The 14,162-nt window shown below is 56.5% G+C and overlaps 1 protein-coding gene across 1 annotated transcript; it reads right to left on the bottom strand.

Moving 5' to 3' along the window:
* Window positions 1-4,968: 4,968 nt before the first annotated feature.
* Window positions 4,969-12,681, bottom strand: NT5M (5',3'-nucleotidase, mitochondrial). Its single transcript, XM_082772918.1, has 5 exons — window positions 12,012-12,681; window positions 9,161-9,261; window positions 8,799-8,859; window positions 8,368-8,482; window positions 4,969-8,170 (listed from the first exon to the last, which is right to left on the bottom strand). Exons 1-5 carry the CDS (start codon window positions 12,276-12,278, stop codon window positions 8,013-8,015), a joined length of 702 nt encoding a protein of 233 aa, XP_082629044.1. The 5' UTR covers window positions 12,279-12,681; the 3' UTR covers window positions 4,969-8,012.
* Window positions 12,682-14,162: the final 1,481 nt, after the last annotated feature.

The raw sequence follows: 14,162 nt of genomic DNA, 5'->3' as shown, positions 1-14,162 counted from the left end.
CTCCCGCCAACATTTTCCGATCCCAATGCTCACGTTCACCCAAATTACACACAGAGCTAGCAGTCACAAGGCTATTTCTTCGCCCTTCATGAGAACTGCTGATGGAGAGGAGAGACCTTTCCTGCTGAGCGTGAGCCCAGCCCTTTACGAGACACCGGAGCAATCACGGAGCCTTGGGCTGCCTGCTTACGGCGCTGCTGGGTTTGTTTTGTTCCGGGCTCGAGATACCGGCCAGAGAAAAAAAAAAAACACTTGCTAAGTGCTGAATTAAAAGGATGATGCAAAACCCGCGGGGTGCCTTGGATGGGAAACGTGAGCGGCCAGCAGTCGGCAGCCGCGGGGTGCAGGCTGTTTGGAGAACAGGGGGTTCCTGCGATTAGCCCGCTCGCATGACTCAATGCATAACCACCAGTTACACACTACATTTAATCTGGGGTCAAAAGTCAGGGATAATTCCAACCACGCAGAAAAAAATGTTTATCGCCCGCTCGCTGTAGCTGTTTGTTTCTGCTGCTCGTTGTTTGGCCCAAACAACCTCAGCAAAACAAACGCGCTCTGGTCCGGGGTCGGGGCTACCTGCGGCAGCTCAGCCTCTCCCTGCATCCCCCAAAAAAGGTTTCTCAGTCTCATTTCATCTTGAACATTTGCTATGGGGGGGAAAAAAATATTTTTTTTTCCAGAAACAAAGGTTTCTGGAGCTCAGAGGCTTTGCAGACACAAGGACCAGCTCACCCTTGGCTGGGTGTGATGATGCCAGTGGACAGCGCGGTGTGATGGTTCCCATTTTCCCATCTAGGAAGAGCAGAGAAGCGATCATCTGCTTAAATCCTCTTTAATTTAACCCTGGGGTGCTTGCAGGAAAATCCTGAGCCTGTTTCAGGACACGGGTCCATCAGAGCCCCTCGGCACCGGGAGCTGCTTGGGAGAGTGATGCACCAAAGAGCATCATGCCCTGGGCACAGGCTTGGAAACACGAGATGGCAGTGCTGGGGATGCCAAGAAAGGCTCACGGAGCAGCCAGAACGCTTGTGGCTTCCCAAAAAGCTCATTGTGTGGCTGGAGCCTCTGCAGTTTGCCAGCCTGGGGCGGTTTGGGCTCCGCTCGCCCTTTGCCAGCCTCTGCCCTGTGGCAGCTTGGATGTCTCGGGATGCACAATCCTCTCAGCAAGAGCCACAGCAGCTGCCAGGAATGGGCTTAAGGGAAAAGGAAGCCAAGGAGCTGGGGAAGGGATGGAGCTGGGGAAGGGATGGAGCTGGGTGAGGGATGGAGCTGGGGAAGGGATGGAGCTGGGGAAGGGATGGAGCTCTGCTCCCAAGAAGGGCTCCAGCACTCCCAGGGCTCTGCTTTGTTTTCCTAGCTGGTGTGGTGGAGCTGCTCAAAGGGAAACCAGTGGCAGACAGGATGCCTAGCCCTGGAAAAAGCTAAAATTGATTAATTTGGGGTGTCCGGTGCCTTTTTCTTTAAAGATGCCTGCTTTGTGTTACGCACAAAGTACCCCTGCCACGCACGCTGCAAGGTGCTTTTGTCCAAGGATGGGGGCTAGGCTTGGGGTTGAGCCGAGGGGCTGGAAATGAGGGAGTTTAAAGCTAGCAAGAGCGGAAGAAAACCACATTTATCTGCTCTCGAGCTAATATTGAAGCCTGCAGGCTTCTCACACATGGTGCATTTAAGTTTCCCACTGCATACAAACTCACCAGCCCTGCAGATGGAAAAGCCTGCTCTGCTATGGCACCAGCAGGTTTTCTCAGTGACTTTTGGGGGTTTGTGGCTTTTTTATTAGCCCTAGGTTTGAAAGCCACTAATGGGGGAATTTTTCCTCCTCACTAGGCAGAGCAGTCCTAGCAGGGCAAGGAGGAAAGGGTCAGATAAGGCTCACAATGATTTTTTTTTTCCCCTTCTTCAGACAAAAGAGCTCCCAAAGCACCTTGTCCCTGACCGAGCACACCAATTATCTTGCCTAAACCCCTTGCTGAGCTGAGCAGGGCTGGTGCAATTACGTGGATGCTGGAGTGCTTGGCTAAACCACGGCCTCCTGCCCGCTCCCCACAATCTATCCTGGCCCAAAATAAATAAATAAAAAAAAAAAATTCAAAAACCCAGGGCCATTCATGGGGGTCACTGGGCTCCTGGGCCATGTAGGCACCCAGATGGGGGCACTTCAAACACCCACAGCAACAATGCAAAGCCCCAAGTGCACAAATATCCTCCGTGCTTGTGCTGGAGCCTGCAGGAGCCTCCTGCTTGTTTTTCCTCCTCCTCCTGCTCTCTTCCATCACCAAAAAGCCCACAAAGAATTATCCTTCGGCACCATCACCAGGCCTTTCCAAATCATCCCCAGCCCAGCCACATTTTGGACCCACAATGGCGCGAATGCTCCGGATACCACGGACTTCCACAGTCCCGGATTACCCTTTCTTCACTTTTTTTTTTGGGCAGCCCCCGCGTCCCGTCTCCACACCGGCTTGCCTCGTTACGTGCCTGAATTTAATTCCCCTCCACCAGGAGCTGGGCCTAAGCAATTACATAATAATGAGCTATTCATCCAGAGGGAGGGCACGGATCTAGGTTAATTGGGCTGACAATTGAACCCGAGCCGTTCTGGTTTTGCCCAGTTTCCCCGCTTTTTCCCCTCTTCCGCGCAATATCTGCAAAGCTCTCAGCCTCGTTAATTAATAAGGTAACTTCACCCCCAGGGCTGTTTTGTTCTCCCCTCCCTCCTGCAAAGGGCTGGGATAGAAGAAGGAGCAAGAATGAGCTAGCTGGTAACGAAGCAGCCACCGCCGAGCAGGACAGATCCGGCTCGGTCTGCCGGGGGAGGCAGGCTGTGGTGAGCTGCTGCTGCTGCTCTCCTGGGTTTTGGGGAAAAAATGCTGCGTGTCGAGGGCAGGTGTTGTATGGGGAACGCTCTGCCTGGCACGTGCAGGAGGTTCGATGGAGGTGCTGCAAAGCTGGGAGGTGCAGAAAGCAGCCGAGCGCCCGGGGCTTGCCGGGTGTGGGGTCACCAGCAGGGCTGCAAAGCTGGGGGGAGATGCAGAAGTGCTCGTGGGTCCTTGGGAACACGCAACTCTAAGTGATCAGGCACTTTTGAAGGTCTTTAAGCCACCAGGAGAATGGGTGGGATGAGTATGGGGTGCTGGAGCCCAGCTCCATGCCCTGTCTTGGTGGGGAAAGCGGGATGCTGCCGGCAGCGCTGCGGGCTCCCGTCTGCCCTCCTGCACTGGGGAGCTTTATTCCTCCCCAGAATATGCATCACTCGAGTCTTTATTTACAAATAAAGGGGCAAAACCCATAAATCCTGCCAGGAGGGAAACCGCATCCCGGTGCTGAGGGGCGAGAGGAATCCATCAGAAAGCTCCCTGCTTCCCCCAGCCCTCACCACCCACAGCTCTGCTCCCAAAACAGGCTCTGGTTTTGGGAGGAGTGGGAGGAAAAGCAAAGTAAAGGCCCTTTGTGGGATTTTGGGTGAAATCTCAGCCCTGGGAGAGCCAGGGGCCTGCAGGGAAGTGGGGCAGAGCCGAGCAGGGAGGCACAGAGCAGGAGGAGAATGGCAACGGCGAGGGATGCTGGGGGCTGCATTTTTCCCAGCGATATTTTCCATACAGACCCTATAGATCCCCAATTCTTCTGACCCACCATTTTTTTAAGTTTTTACCCTTCCGATCTCTCCCCCATCCTCACAGGGAGTGAGCAAGAAGCCGTGGGGAGCCTTGGCTGCCCGTTGGGGTCGGCACATTTCTCCCACAGCTGCAGCTGCAGACGCCTTTCTGGGCACCCCGTGCGCCCCGTGCGCCCCGGGACGAGCTGCTAAAAGGGCACAAAAAGGGCTGCTGAGGTCCTTCCCTATAGCTGGAGGGCTGCAGGGTTGGGATGAGCAGGGGGCTGCAGGGCTGGGCTGCAGAGGTGGCACGAGCAGGAGGCTGCATGGAGGACCCCGATCCTGCTCCGAGGCAGCCTGGCAGCTGCGCGCTCCCACACGCGATCGCACAGTCCCCTCTAGTGGATATTCCTCCTGCATCCCGTGGATCTCTCCTGCACGCCCGCTGCTGCCTTGCCCACGATGTGCCTCCAGGCCCTGGCCTCGAGCAGAGAGGCCGGGCACCATCCTGCTCCAAAATGGAGCGTGGCAGCCCCGCAGGTGCCAAACCCCATCCGGCTGCCTCCAGGGGCTGAGCCATCGCTGGCTCTGCTCGCTCCCAGCCTGAGTTTTTCGGGTGACTCAGCCTCCCTCCATCCCCTGCCCTGGCTTTGTCCCACACTACCCGCAGCCCTTGCGTCAGGGCTGGCCCCTGCGCGGCACGGCTGGGCTGACCCCGGCCCCGCAGCCCCCTCTTGGAGTTCTTTGGGCATCAGCCAACAAAGAGTTTAGGAATAATGCAGGCGAGAGCATCACCAGCTCTGCCCCAGACAGGTCCTACAAGCAGGACCATAGTGTGCCAAAATGGGCTGGAATGGGGGTGACGTCCTTACAGGGGGGTGCCTGCACCCACACCCTGCGCCCAGGCTTCGGGACCAGCTGAAATCCCCATAGATTTTGAGTGATGCCCCAATTCAGCCCCCATCATGTTCGAGGTGCTGTCATTGCTCTTGACGTCCTTTCCTCTCCGTGCTGCTCTGCCCCAGGGCCACATTCAACTCCTGGGGGTTTTTGGGGGTCTCTGGTGCAGCCCCTGCCCATGGGGAGGGCACCAAAGCTCCTGGGCAGGGGGCTGCAGCTCCCCCCTGCTCCGGGGAGGTGCCGCTTGCAGGTCCCTGCATCTCGCTCCATCCCTTGCTGGGGAACATGTCCCCAGTGCCACCACCACAAGGGCAGCCCCAAAACGTAGCCACAAGGGCAGAGAGGTGCCTGTTCCCCTAACCATCCCCCTGGGCACATTTTTGGGACCGTGGTGGCATTTGAGGGGTGCACACCCAAAGGCAGCTGTACCCCCAGAGCCCACCGCCCCACAGAGAGAGGCTGAGCCAGTGGCACAGAAAAATTTATTGTGCGTCTCCTTTGCAGCGTGGCAATGGGAACATGCATCTTTTTGTAGCCCAAACAGAGTGGAAAAGCCCCAAATCTCCGCTTTTTGGTTAACCCTGAGAGTGCCAGGGGCACGCGCCGTGCCTGAGCTCCAGCAGGATTTCCTCTCCAGCTCACGGGTGTCACAGCAGAGCACAGAAAGACACAGCCCAGCCCTGCTGTGAATGCCCCATCCTCCCTGCAGGCCCCCAGCATCGTGGTTTGGGCTCAGAAATGCACATTTCGGGCACGAGCCGTACCACATTTTTCCTTGCCGTGGCATCTCGGCGGGGTCCAAGCTGTGGCAGGATTGGGCTCGCCGGTGAAGGGGCGAAATTAAGGAGTTCTTGCAGCCGTCGAACGCAGGGGTCCGAGCTGGAGGAGGAAATTCAAACTGTCCTTAAAGCTGGACGTGGCAGTGAGCTACTGCCAGGAGAAAACAAACAAACAAACGAGAACAACAAGAACAACAACAAGAGGGGGAAAAACAACTCCCATGCTTCGCGTCCCAGCGTCAGTGCTCGTTTCCTCTGTGCCACGCTGATCCCGGAGGAGGGCACAGGAGGCCGTTCCCTGCCTGCAGCATCCCCCCCAGCACTAAAACTGCCCCTGGGCTCTCGTTCTGCCCACAGGGACTCTGTAATGGCATTATTATTGTGCTGGGAGGGCTGTTTTCAGGTTTTCTGGCCCTGAGGATTCCCCAGCGCCAGGTGCAGCCCTCCCCAGCTCCCCCACGCAGAAGGCAGAGCCTCCTCGGGTGGGAAACTGCAAAACCCAAACTGCGTTTCTGGGAAGCCGGATGCCAATAAACCCCGGTGTTTATTGCAGTGCTCCTCAGCAGCCTCTGTTTTATGGATGTGCGTTTAAAAATAAAAGCTCTGTGCGTCCCAGCTGGCTGCAGAACGGCTCAAGCACTAAAAGGACCACGCGGCTGGGGGATGGAAAGTCGTGTCGTGGCCCCAACAGGATGGCAACCACATGGGATTTCTGTGAGCCTCATACAGGGAGAAATTCCTGCCCTGCTTTCAAGTATATTTGGTGTGATTCCATGTGGTCTCTCTGGCATCACACGTCCAACCCAGAGGGAAAGATCTGGACCTGGAAAGCTGCGTCCCTCGGGTCCGCCCTGGCTTTGGGGGAAAGATGTGGGGTTTGGGGCAGCCGTAGCAACATGGCAGCTCCATTTCAGCTCGAGGACGGGTTGGGAAATGGCTCTGGAGAGCTTGGGGAGCTCTTATTTAAATGGTGCCACGAGGGACAAGCTGAACTCGGAGCCCATGCAATGCCACGTGTGATGCTCGGCAGCCACAGCAGCTCCTCAGGAGCAGCCCAAAGTGGTTTAAACAGGATTAAAAAAAGTTAAATCCTTGCGGTTCGTCACTCCTAGACCACAGGATCTTTACACAACCTCCCCATCCCAAGAGACGGGGCAGCTTTCAGAGAGAGCTGAGGCAATTCGGGCTTCACCCCTGGCCCGCAGCAGCTGGGGAAGGCACGGATTTGGAAGCACCGACTTCAAGAGCCCCTCTGAGTCCCAGGCGTGGTGGAGCAACTGCTGCTGCTGAAATGTGCTGTTTGTTGGCTGCGTGGCTTTCAGCTCACATTGTTTTTTTGCTGACGGGGCCAAAAGGGGAGAGGAGAGGGAAGCCAAAGGCTTGGTGAGCAGCACACAGGGTGGCTGACCCATGCCACATGTCCCAGAGGGGAGTTTTACCCCTGTGGTCAGCAAGTCCTTGGTCTGGGTCAGCAGGGGATAGTGGTGGGATCCCAAACGGGGTGGGGAGCGCTGCTGGATACCCCAAATGACCCCTGTGAGAGCTGCAGCGTCCCTGCATGTCCCCAGGGCTCTGCCTGGGGACACTCAGTGCGGTGCCCTCCCAGGACAGGGACATCCCCTCTCCGGGGCCGGCAGGAGAAGCAGCAGTGGCTGCTTTGTGGTGCAGTTCAGAGGCTGGTGCAGGCTCAGGGAGGTGGAAACCAGCCAGGCAGAGAAAAAAGAGGCACAGCTACATGAAACGTGTCCCTCGGGGAGCTGCCGCTTGCTCCAAGTGCTCCCTTTTCAGTGCCCGTTGTTCCAGCTGGCCACTCGCAGCCCCAGCCAGCTTCCCCGAGGTGAAATCAGACAATTTGGCAATCAGCTGGGCAGTACTGACGGTCCCACTGCCTCAGCCTGGTGGTTTGCACCACCCAGGGCTTTCTGCGTGGAAGGATCCATCCCCAGAAGGATCCACCTCTGGGTGGACACGCACACAGAGCTCTCCTGGCGGGCTGATTTTGGGCAGGATGAGGAGAGAGATGGGGCATGGACCACGCAGCCAGCACCGTGCCGACCTCCCTGGCTTTGAAATCCATCAGATCACCGCTTTGTGAGGTGAGATGTGAGCTGCAGAAGCTGCTGGGCTTCCAAAAAGGGCTTCTGCCAGCACTGCTCGGCCTGCTTGCTGCATCAGCAATGCCCAGGGTGAGTGGCCCGAGTGGAGAGCAGTGGGAAACGAGCCCCAGAAGCTCGTGAGGTGAGTGCCAAGAGCTGGGGAAGGAGGAAGAGCCTTTGGGCAGGGTAAAGAACCCCCCTCACCTCTGCCAGCCCGTCAGCAAGTGCCTGCATGGTTTCTTGCAGCTCTTGTGTAAAGAAACATCTGCTCCCTTCTTCCCAAAGCAGCCCTAAAGTCTCTCTGTGCATAGCTGCAGTGGCTCCTCAGGGATGAGGGTGGATGGGGATCCTTCAAGCCAGCCAGAGGACAACTCCATCGCGGGTGTGACCATGCCCCAGCAGGACAGAGAGCCACTCTGTGCCATGCTGGAGGAGGACGGTGATGCTGGGGGTGCAGACGTGGCAGTAAATGCCCCTGGCTGGGCTGAGATCCGCTCCTGGGGTCCTTGCTGCTTCATCTCCCCTTCCTCTCCACTTTAGGGACGGCATCTGTCTGTCTGTCCGTGGTGTCAGCCTTCAGCAGGACTCTGCAGGGCACCAAGTGGGTGGCCACAGCCCCAGGTGGCCACGGGAGGCTGGTTTTTAGGTGGCCCGGCCGGGTGGCAGCCGTTTGCTCTCCAGAATGGCCCTCCAGTCGTCAGTCCAGGACTGCAGGCGGCGGCTGGGGGGCTTCAGCTGCAGGTGCCTGTTGTGGCAGGCTGTGAAGAGCACGTGCTCCCAGCTGGGGTTCAGCTCGGCCCCTGTGAAACAAGGAGAGAGGTCAGCTCACCCAGTTCCTCCCCTGCAAGGCGCAGAGCTTGATCTTGCTCACAAATGTGGACACAACCCCCCGACAAGAGCTTCCTCAGCCAGGCAGGGACCAGCACCCATCACCCCCGATGCCACCTACCCCTTGGGGCCGTAGACTGTCACTTCTGCCACCCCACAGCGCCCTTACCTGTGATATCAGGCCTGTCGTCGATAAGCAGGTCAGCAGAAACCACCGTCTTATCTCGCGTCAGAACGATCTGCTCGAGGAACTCGGGGCCGAAGTGCTTCTCCACCCAGGCGTACTGCAAGGCGAGGGGGAGCAGTGAGAGGAGGCAGGCTGACACGAGCTCTGACACCCTGCCGAATTGGTTTGCTAGCGGGAAGGGTTCAGATGCTGCTGGAGAGCAAGCAGCAGCTTTAAAAAACCCAGGCATCAGGATGAAACATTAAGACCACGTGAATGCAAGTGGCAGAGCTCAGCCGAGGGCAGAGAGGCCACACGGAGAAGATGCCTGGGAGCAACGCTGCTGCTGGGGCAGGGAAATGTTGCTGCTGGCTTACGGCTGGGCAAAGCGAGGCACGTGGGGGCTCACTGGAGGGGGTTTCGGACCCACTCACCTTCTCGTAAGGGCAGTAGCGGTACTTCTTGATAGGACTCGTGCAGATGAACACGTCAGTGCTGCCAAGAGAGAAAAGATAACAAGCTGTTACCCCCCCCACCCGCACAGCATCCCACCCACAGCCACATTCTCCTTTTTGCTGGGAGCAGAGAGCTGAAGGGAAGGGGATCCACGGGGCTGATTCTCTTGGTGAGCACCCTGCGGGTCAAAACCCCCTCTTTCCTCCCGTGCACGGGTGTCTGGTCGGCATTTTCAGTGCTGATGCTGTGCTGAGTACCTCTGCCAGGAGGCAAATCAGCCTGCACGCCACTGCTGCTCCCCCTGTCCGTCCCCAAATACCACAGGAAGGTTTCTACTCACTCTGCCATATTTGCCATTTGCTTCACAGCTTCCACAGCACCAGGGAGCGGGTCCAGCTCGATGAAGAAGTTCTTCGATTCCCAGATGCTGATGGCTTTCTCCTGCGAGGGGAAAGAGAGCGGTTACTGCACAGGGCTTTCTTCTAGAGGCTGTCCAGAACCCAACGAAACCTCGGGTCCGTGTCCAGAGGGGAACTTCTATGTGGATCCAGATGAAGTGGCCTGGTACCCCCGCTGCAATGTGATGTAGTTCAGCTCACGACGCTCTCTGCACTATTTATCTCCATCAGATCATTTAAAATAGCAGCTGGGCTGCTCTCGTAGGAGACAATGTAATATAGGATGAAATATATGTCAGGATGAACGCCGACAACCTTCCTCGGGGATGCCCGGGCGAATGGAGCAAGAAACTCCAGGCAAGGGTTGGAAACACATAAAATCCAGGTCTGCAGCCCCAGCGCACTGCTCTGGTGCTAAGGGAGAGCTGAGCAAAGAGAAACCACAGGGGGCAAAGCCTTGGGACGAGGACAGAGTCCAGGGGCTGCCTGCAACAGCACCAGCACAGCTCTAAGGAACAGCATCCAGAGCTCCTGTGCTCCCTCAGACAGGTAACGGCTTCTCAGTCGCCAAGAAAAGCAATTATTTCGCACAGACACGGGGTCCTTGGGGAGGAGAGCTTGGGAGTGTTGCCACATGGATGTGGGCAGAGGAAGCAGCCGTGGCCCGGTGTCGCAACGCAGCCGAGCAGCTGCAGCCACAGCTGGGAGGTTTTGGTGGGAGCCCTGCCCTGAAGGGTTGATTTTGAGCATCTCTGCTGCTTTACTTGGGGTGGAGGGATAGGGACGAAGGAAATTCCAATCCCTCCTTGGCCTCCTTGCATTGCAGAGTTAAGGAGGAGCCAGCCGAGCATCAGGGTAGGAGAGAGCAGCCTCAGCAGCATTTATACGGTGCTTAAATAAGCTCATAGCCAAAAACAGACTGGTAGGACAGGCCAGCTAGACTCATCCTGCCTGACGAGTGGGAATCTACTCTGTCCCACCATCTTTTGCCCTTACTACACCTGCAATGGGGAAAGAGAGCAGGCAACCCACTACATATTTGTGCATGGAGCGTTAAACACGACATGCTGGCATCAAACCCATGCACTTCTCCAAAAAATCCCAGGTAATATGAAAAGATCAGGCACACCTAACTTAAAAGGTTGTCCCAATCAGACCAACTATTGCACTCCTTTGCCTGAGGAGCAGAAAACATCAGTGGCTCAGAGGAAAAAAAGAAAGAAAAAGACATATCTTAGTGCCTGCTCAAAAAGAAACGCACCGATTCAGCGCAAGAAAACCAGCAGAAATGCCTCCTGGTAGCATGAAAAGAGCAGCCACCCTGCTAGTTTGCCAAAGGGCCAGGCAGACTCCAGTTGCTCAGCCTTAGATGGGTGGGCAAAGATGTTTTATTTCTAAGGTACTGAATGTAGTTGCCCAAGAGACAGCTAAGAAACGTGTCCTGATGCAGCAAAGCACTTCAAACTGTGCTCAAGTGTTTTCTTACAGCAACGACTTCCGTAGCTATTCTGCTTCCACTTATGTCAAAAAGCGTTTTGCAATCAAGCTCAATGGGGGAAGAACTAAGCTCATCTTGAGGAAAAGACCCACTCGGCTCCGAGAGCCAGAATAACTCCCTATGGCAGAAAAAAATCCCCACAGGCTGGAAATCCCACCCTGTGCCAAACAGGATGGACCCCGCGTGTGAACCTCGATGTTCTTCTCAGCCACCGAGCAGCTTCTATGCTCCTTGGTCTGAAAGCAGGGCTGCCCTGAAGATGGTCTGTAGAAGTTTTGTTACTTGTTCAGCCCAAGGTTTGGGGTTTTTACCATGGCAGACGCAAGATGAGCTCACATGCAAAGTAGTTAACATCCAGGAGAAAGAAAAAAAAAAAGTTATCATGCATTACCCCATCAAACTTTTAGCATCTGCCTTATTGCGTGGAGGATGTTCTCCATTCCCCATTTCATCAATCTCCATCCCCCTTCCATCAATCCCAGCTAGAGGGGACACGTCATTCCTTCAGCTCTTTGAGCCACCGAGGACTTTGCCAGTGGGAAGCCCTGGCCGTTACGCATGCTCTCCTCCTTAGAGCCTCTGTGCTCTTAAAGAGGAGTATTTTATCTGCTGCAACTCCTTTCAACTGGTGCAATTACAAGCCTCAGATAAGACCACAGCCCTCCAAGTGAGCTGGTAAACTCGCAGAAGCAGAAACCGACTTTCTGCAGCACTGAGCCCTTGGTTGAAAGATAAAGTACAACATAAAGAGAGCTCCTGCTTCTAGGCTTTAATTAGTAAAACAGATCACAACATTTTTCAGACATGGGAGGGCTTAGGGTCTTTTTAATTTCCAGCAAGCCCTCACATGAAGCATCACTTGCGTGGTTAGCTCTCAACTCCTCTCCCGCGTCCCACCGCGTACATTTGCTGTTGAGGAACTCCATAAATCCATCTAGGGATAGTTCCAACCCATGAAGCATGGCCAAATCGGAGCTAGAACAATCCAGCAAAGTGACTTTGCCTCTTTTTTAAGTAAACAGATGTTCTGAAAGATCTCCTTTCCTTGCATCTCCATCCGTGCATGCAGGGAAAGGAGACGGACGCATTACAAATGCTGGATTTCTGGGACAAGAGGCATCGCTGGAAGCCCTGCTGCGTGCAGACCTGTGCCTGTATTGGGGTGGGAGCTCCAGCCAGCACCCACCACCCTCCCCAGGGGCCTGTGTGAGCCTCTTGCTGGAGCTCTGGAGGCCAAAGCAGGGCACAGAGCAAACACGAGCCGCGCGCGGAGCCGGGGGGATGCAGAGACTCACGCTCAGCTCGGGTCCCAGGCGCCCGTATTGCTCCGACACCCAAAAGCCCCTCCGGTCCTCCAGGGCAATGTAGGGCTTGTCGGGGTACCTGGCCCTGAATTTCTTGAGGAAGCCTCCCTCGAAGTCGGCCAGCACCCCGTCCATGTCCACCAGCACCCGCAGAGCCCTGCGGGACCCCGCTATGGGGCCGGGCCCCCTGCCCAGCCCTGCCAAGGGGCCACAGCGCCGGGGGGGGCGGAGGTGCAAGATGCTGCTCAGCAAAATCATGGTGGGAAGAGGGGGGGGGGGGCTCAGGGCAGCTGGGGAGGGTCTTTGGGGGGTGGAAAAAAAGGGGAGACTTTTATTTCAAGCACGCAACCTGCAAGCAAGCGGCTCCCCTGGGAGATGCAATAGGGGAGAGCGGAGGGGATGCAAGGGGGAGCAAAAGGGGTGCGAAGGGGAGCAAAGGGGGTGCGAGGGGGTGCAAGGGGGATGCGAGGGGGTGCCAGGGGGGTGCGGAGGGGATGCGGAGGGGGTGCAGGGGCTCGTCCTCGCCCCGGGACCTCCCCGCCCCATCCCCTCCCTTGCAGCGAGCAGCGAGCAGGCGGCTGCGGGGCTGGGGAGGGGGGTGATGGTGGAGGTGGTGGTGGTCTCAGGAGCCGGGGGTCGGGGCCCGGAGCTGGGACGTCCCCGACCCGGCAGTGCAAAAGCCCAGTTCCTCTTCCCGGTGCCTGGCCGAGCCCGGAGAGCGACGGCACCGCCTTAAAGCTGCACAAGCGCCCTGCGGAGCTGGGGCTCGGCAGCGCCTCCGAGCCTCTTGAAGCCTCCCCCCGGCTTCTCCCTCCCCTCTCCCCGTAGCCCCCGGTGCAGCCCCGGGGCTTGCACCCGATGCCGGGGTGCTGGGGTCTCCCTTGGGACCCATTGCCCCAGCGGGGGACCCCGGGGGTGAAGGCAGGGCTGGCATCTTTTATGACCCCCCCCCGCTGCCTCCCCTATGTCCCTGGGTCTGTTCATAGCTGCAGGGGGTGCGGTGGGTGTATTGGGGTGCGTGGAGGTGATAGGGGTGCAGGTGGAAGCCACGGGGGGATTTTTGCTGCGAAGATGCAGTGTGAAATATAGCAGCACCCTTACAGCAAGTCGTGGGGAGAAGTGAGAGTTTGCCCAGAAACCTCGCTGGATCTGACAGCTCCGTCCACACAAGCGCTTGTGGAGGTTTGCAACATGGACCCAGAGCTCTTCAGTGCACCCAGAACTCATCAGTGATGGGAAACATTTGCAAAAGTGGCCGTGGAGACGGGGACTCAAAGTGACACAAACAAGTGCTGGCACAAAAACAGCATGCGTAAAGGGCTGAATGTTCTGACACAGGACCAAACATCACCATGGCCCAAAAACCACTTTGGGGATTTAAGCTGGTAAAGAGCCGGGAGGCATCGAGAGTGTGACTAACAGCATTAGGCAACCGCTGGGCTGAGGAGGAAGAGATTTTAGCTGACAGCAACGACACGACTTAGCGGATCCAGAATATTTAATCTTTCGGTTCCAGCTTGTTTTCCTTGGAGTATGTTGTTCTTGTTTCATGTAAAGGGCAGACGGGCTGTGGAGAGCAAACGGCTTGGTGAAGGTCAGGGAGTGAATATACAGAATACAGAAAGGGAGTGAATGCAGGAACAGAATTCCTGACAGCTGGGTGTATGTAACAGTAACATAAATGTGAGTTTCAGGGGGAAATGTGAAGTTTCGAGGCTGTATTCTTATTTCACTCGAGCAATCACCGTCCCCAAGGGTGTTCAAGGAGGGGTTGGACGTGGGGACATGGCTCAGTGGTAACAGTGGTGGTAGGGGGGGTTGGACCAGATGAGCTTGGAGGTGCTTAACGACCTTGATTCTGTGATAATTGTGGTAATTGTGATAATTCTGTGATGATTCTGTGATATTTCTGTGATATTTCTGTGATTCAGAGCAAGGACCGGGATCTCATGCTTTATTTCTGGCCGCGCACTGGCAGCACACACACACCCCCTCCTTTCAACCCAGGCACCGGGGAGGGCCCTGAAACAGCCCCAAACCCCACGCGTGACGCCATGGTGACGCCATCATGACATCACCCCGCGGCCCTGCTGAGTCACGGCTTCTCGCGCTAAGATGGCCTCCCGCTCCGGGGGGGGGGGA

This window comes from Aythya marila (assembly GCF_965140915.1).
Source record: "Aythya marila genome assembly, chromosome: 15".
NCBI lineage: Eukaryota > Metazoa > Chordata > Aves > Anseriformes > Anatidae > Aythya > Aythya marila.
The sequence above is the reverse complement of the archived record's forward strand: the minus strand, read 5'-3'. Positions and strand labels throughout refer to the sequence as shown.

Bases quoted from the DNA above. Each gene is read 5' to 3' on its own strand.
- NT5M (XM_082772918.1), bottom strand. From the start codon at position 12,278: ATGATTTTGCTGAGCAGCATCTTGCACCTCCGCCCCCCCCGGCGCTGT. The intron at 9,262-12,011 runs GTGAGTCTCTGC...TTCCCCTCGCAG, and splicing joins GCCTGGGACCCGAGCTGAGC to GAGAAAGCCATCAGCATCTG. The intron at 8,483-8,798 runs GTGAGTGGGTCC...CTCGCCTTGCAG, and splicing joins GCTACTGCCCTTACGAGAAG to TACGCCTGGGTGGAGAAGCA.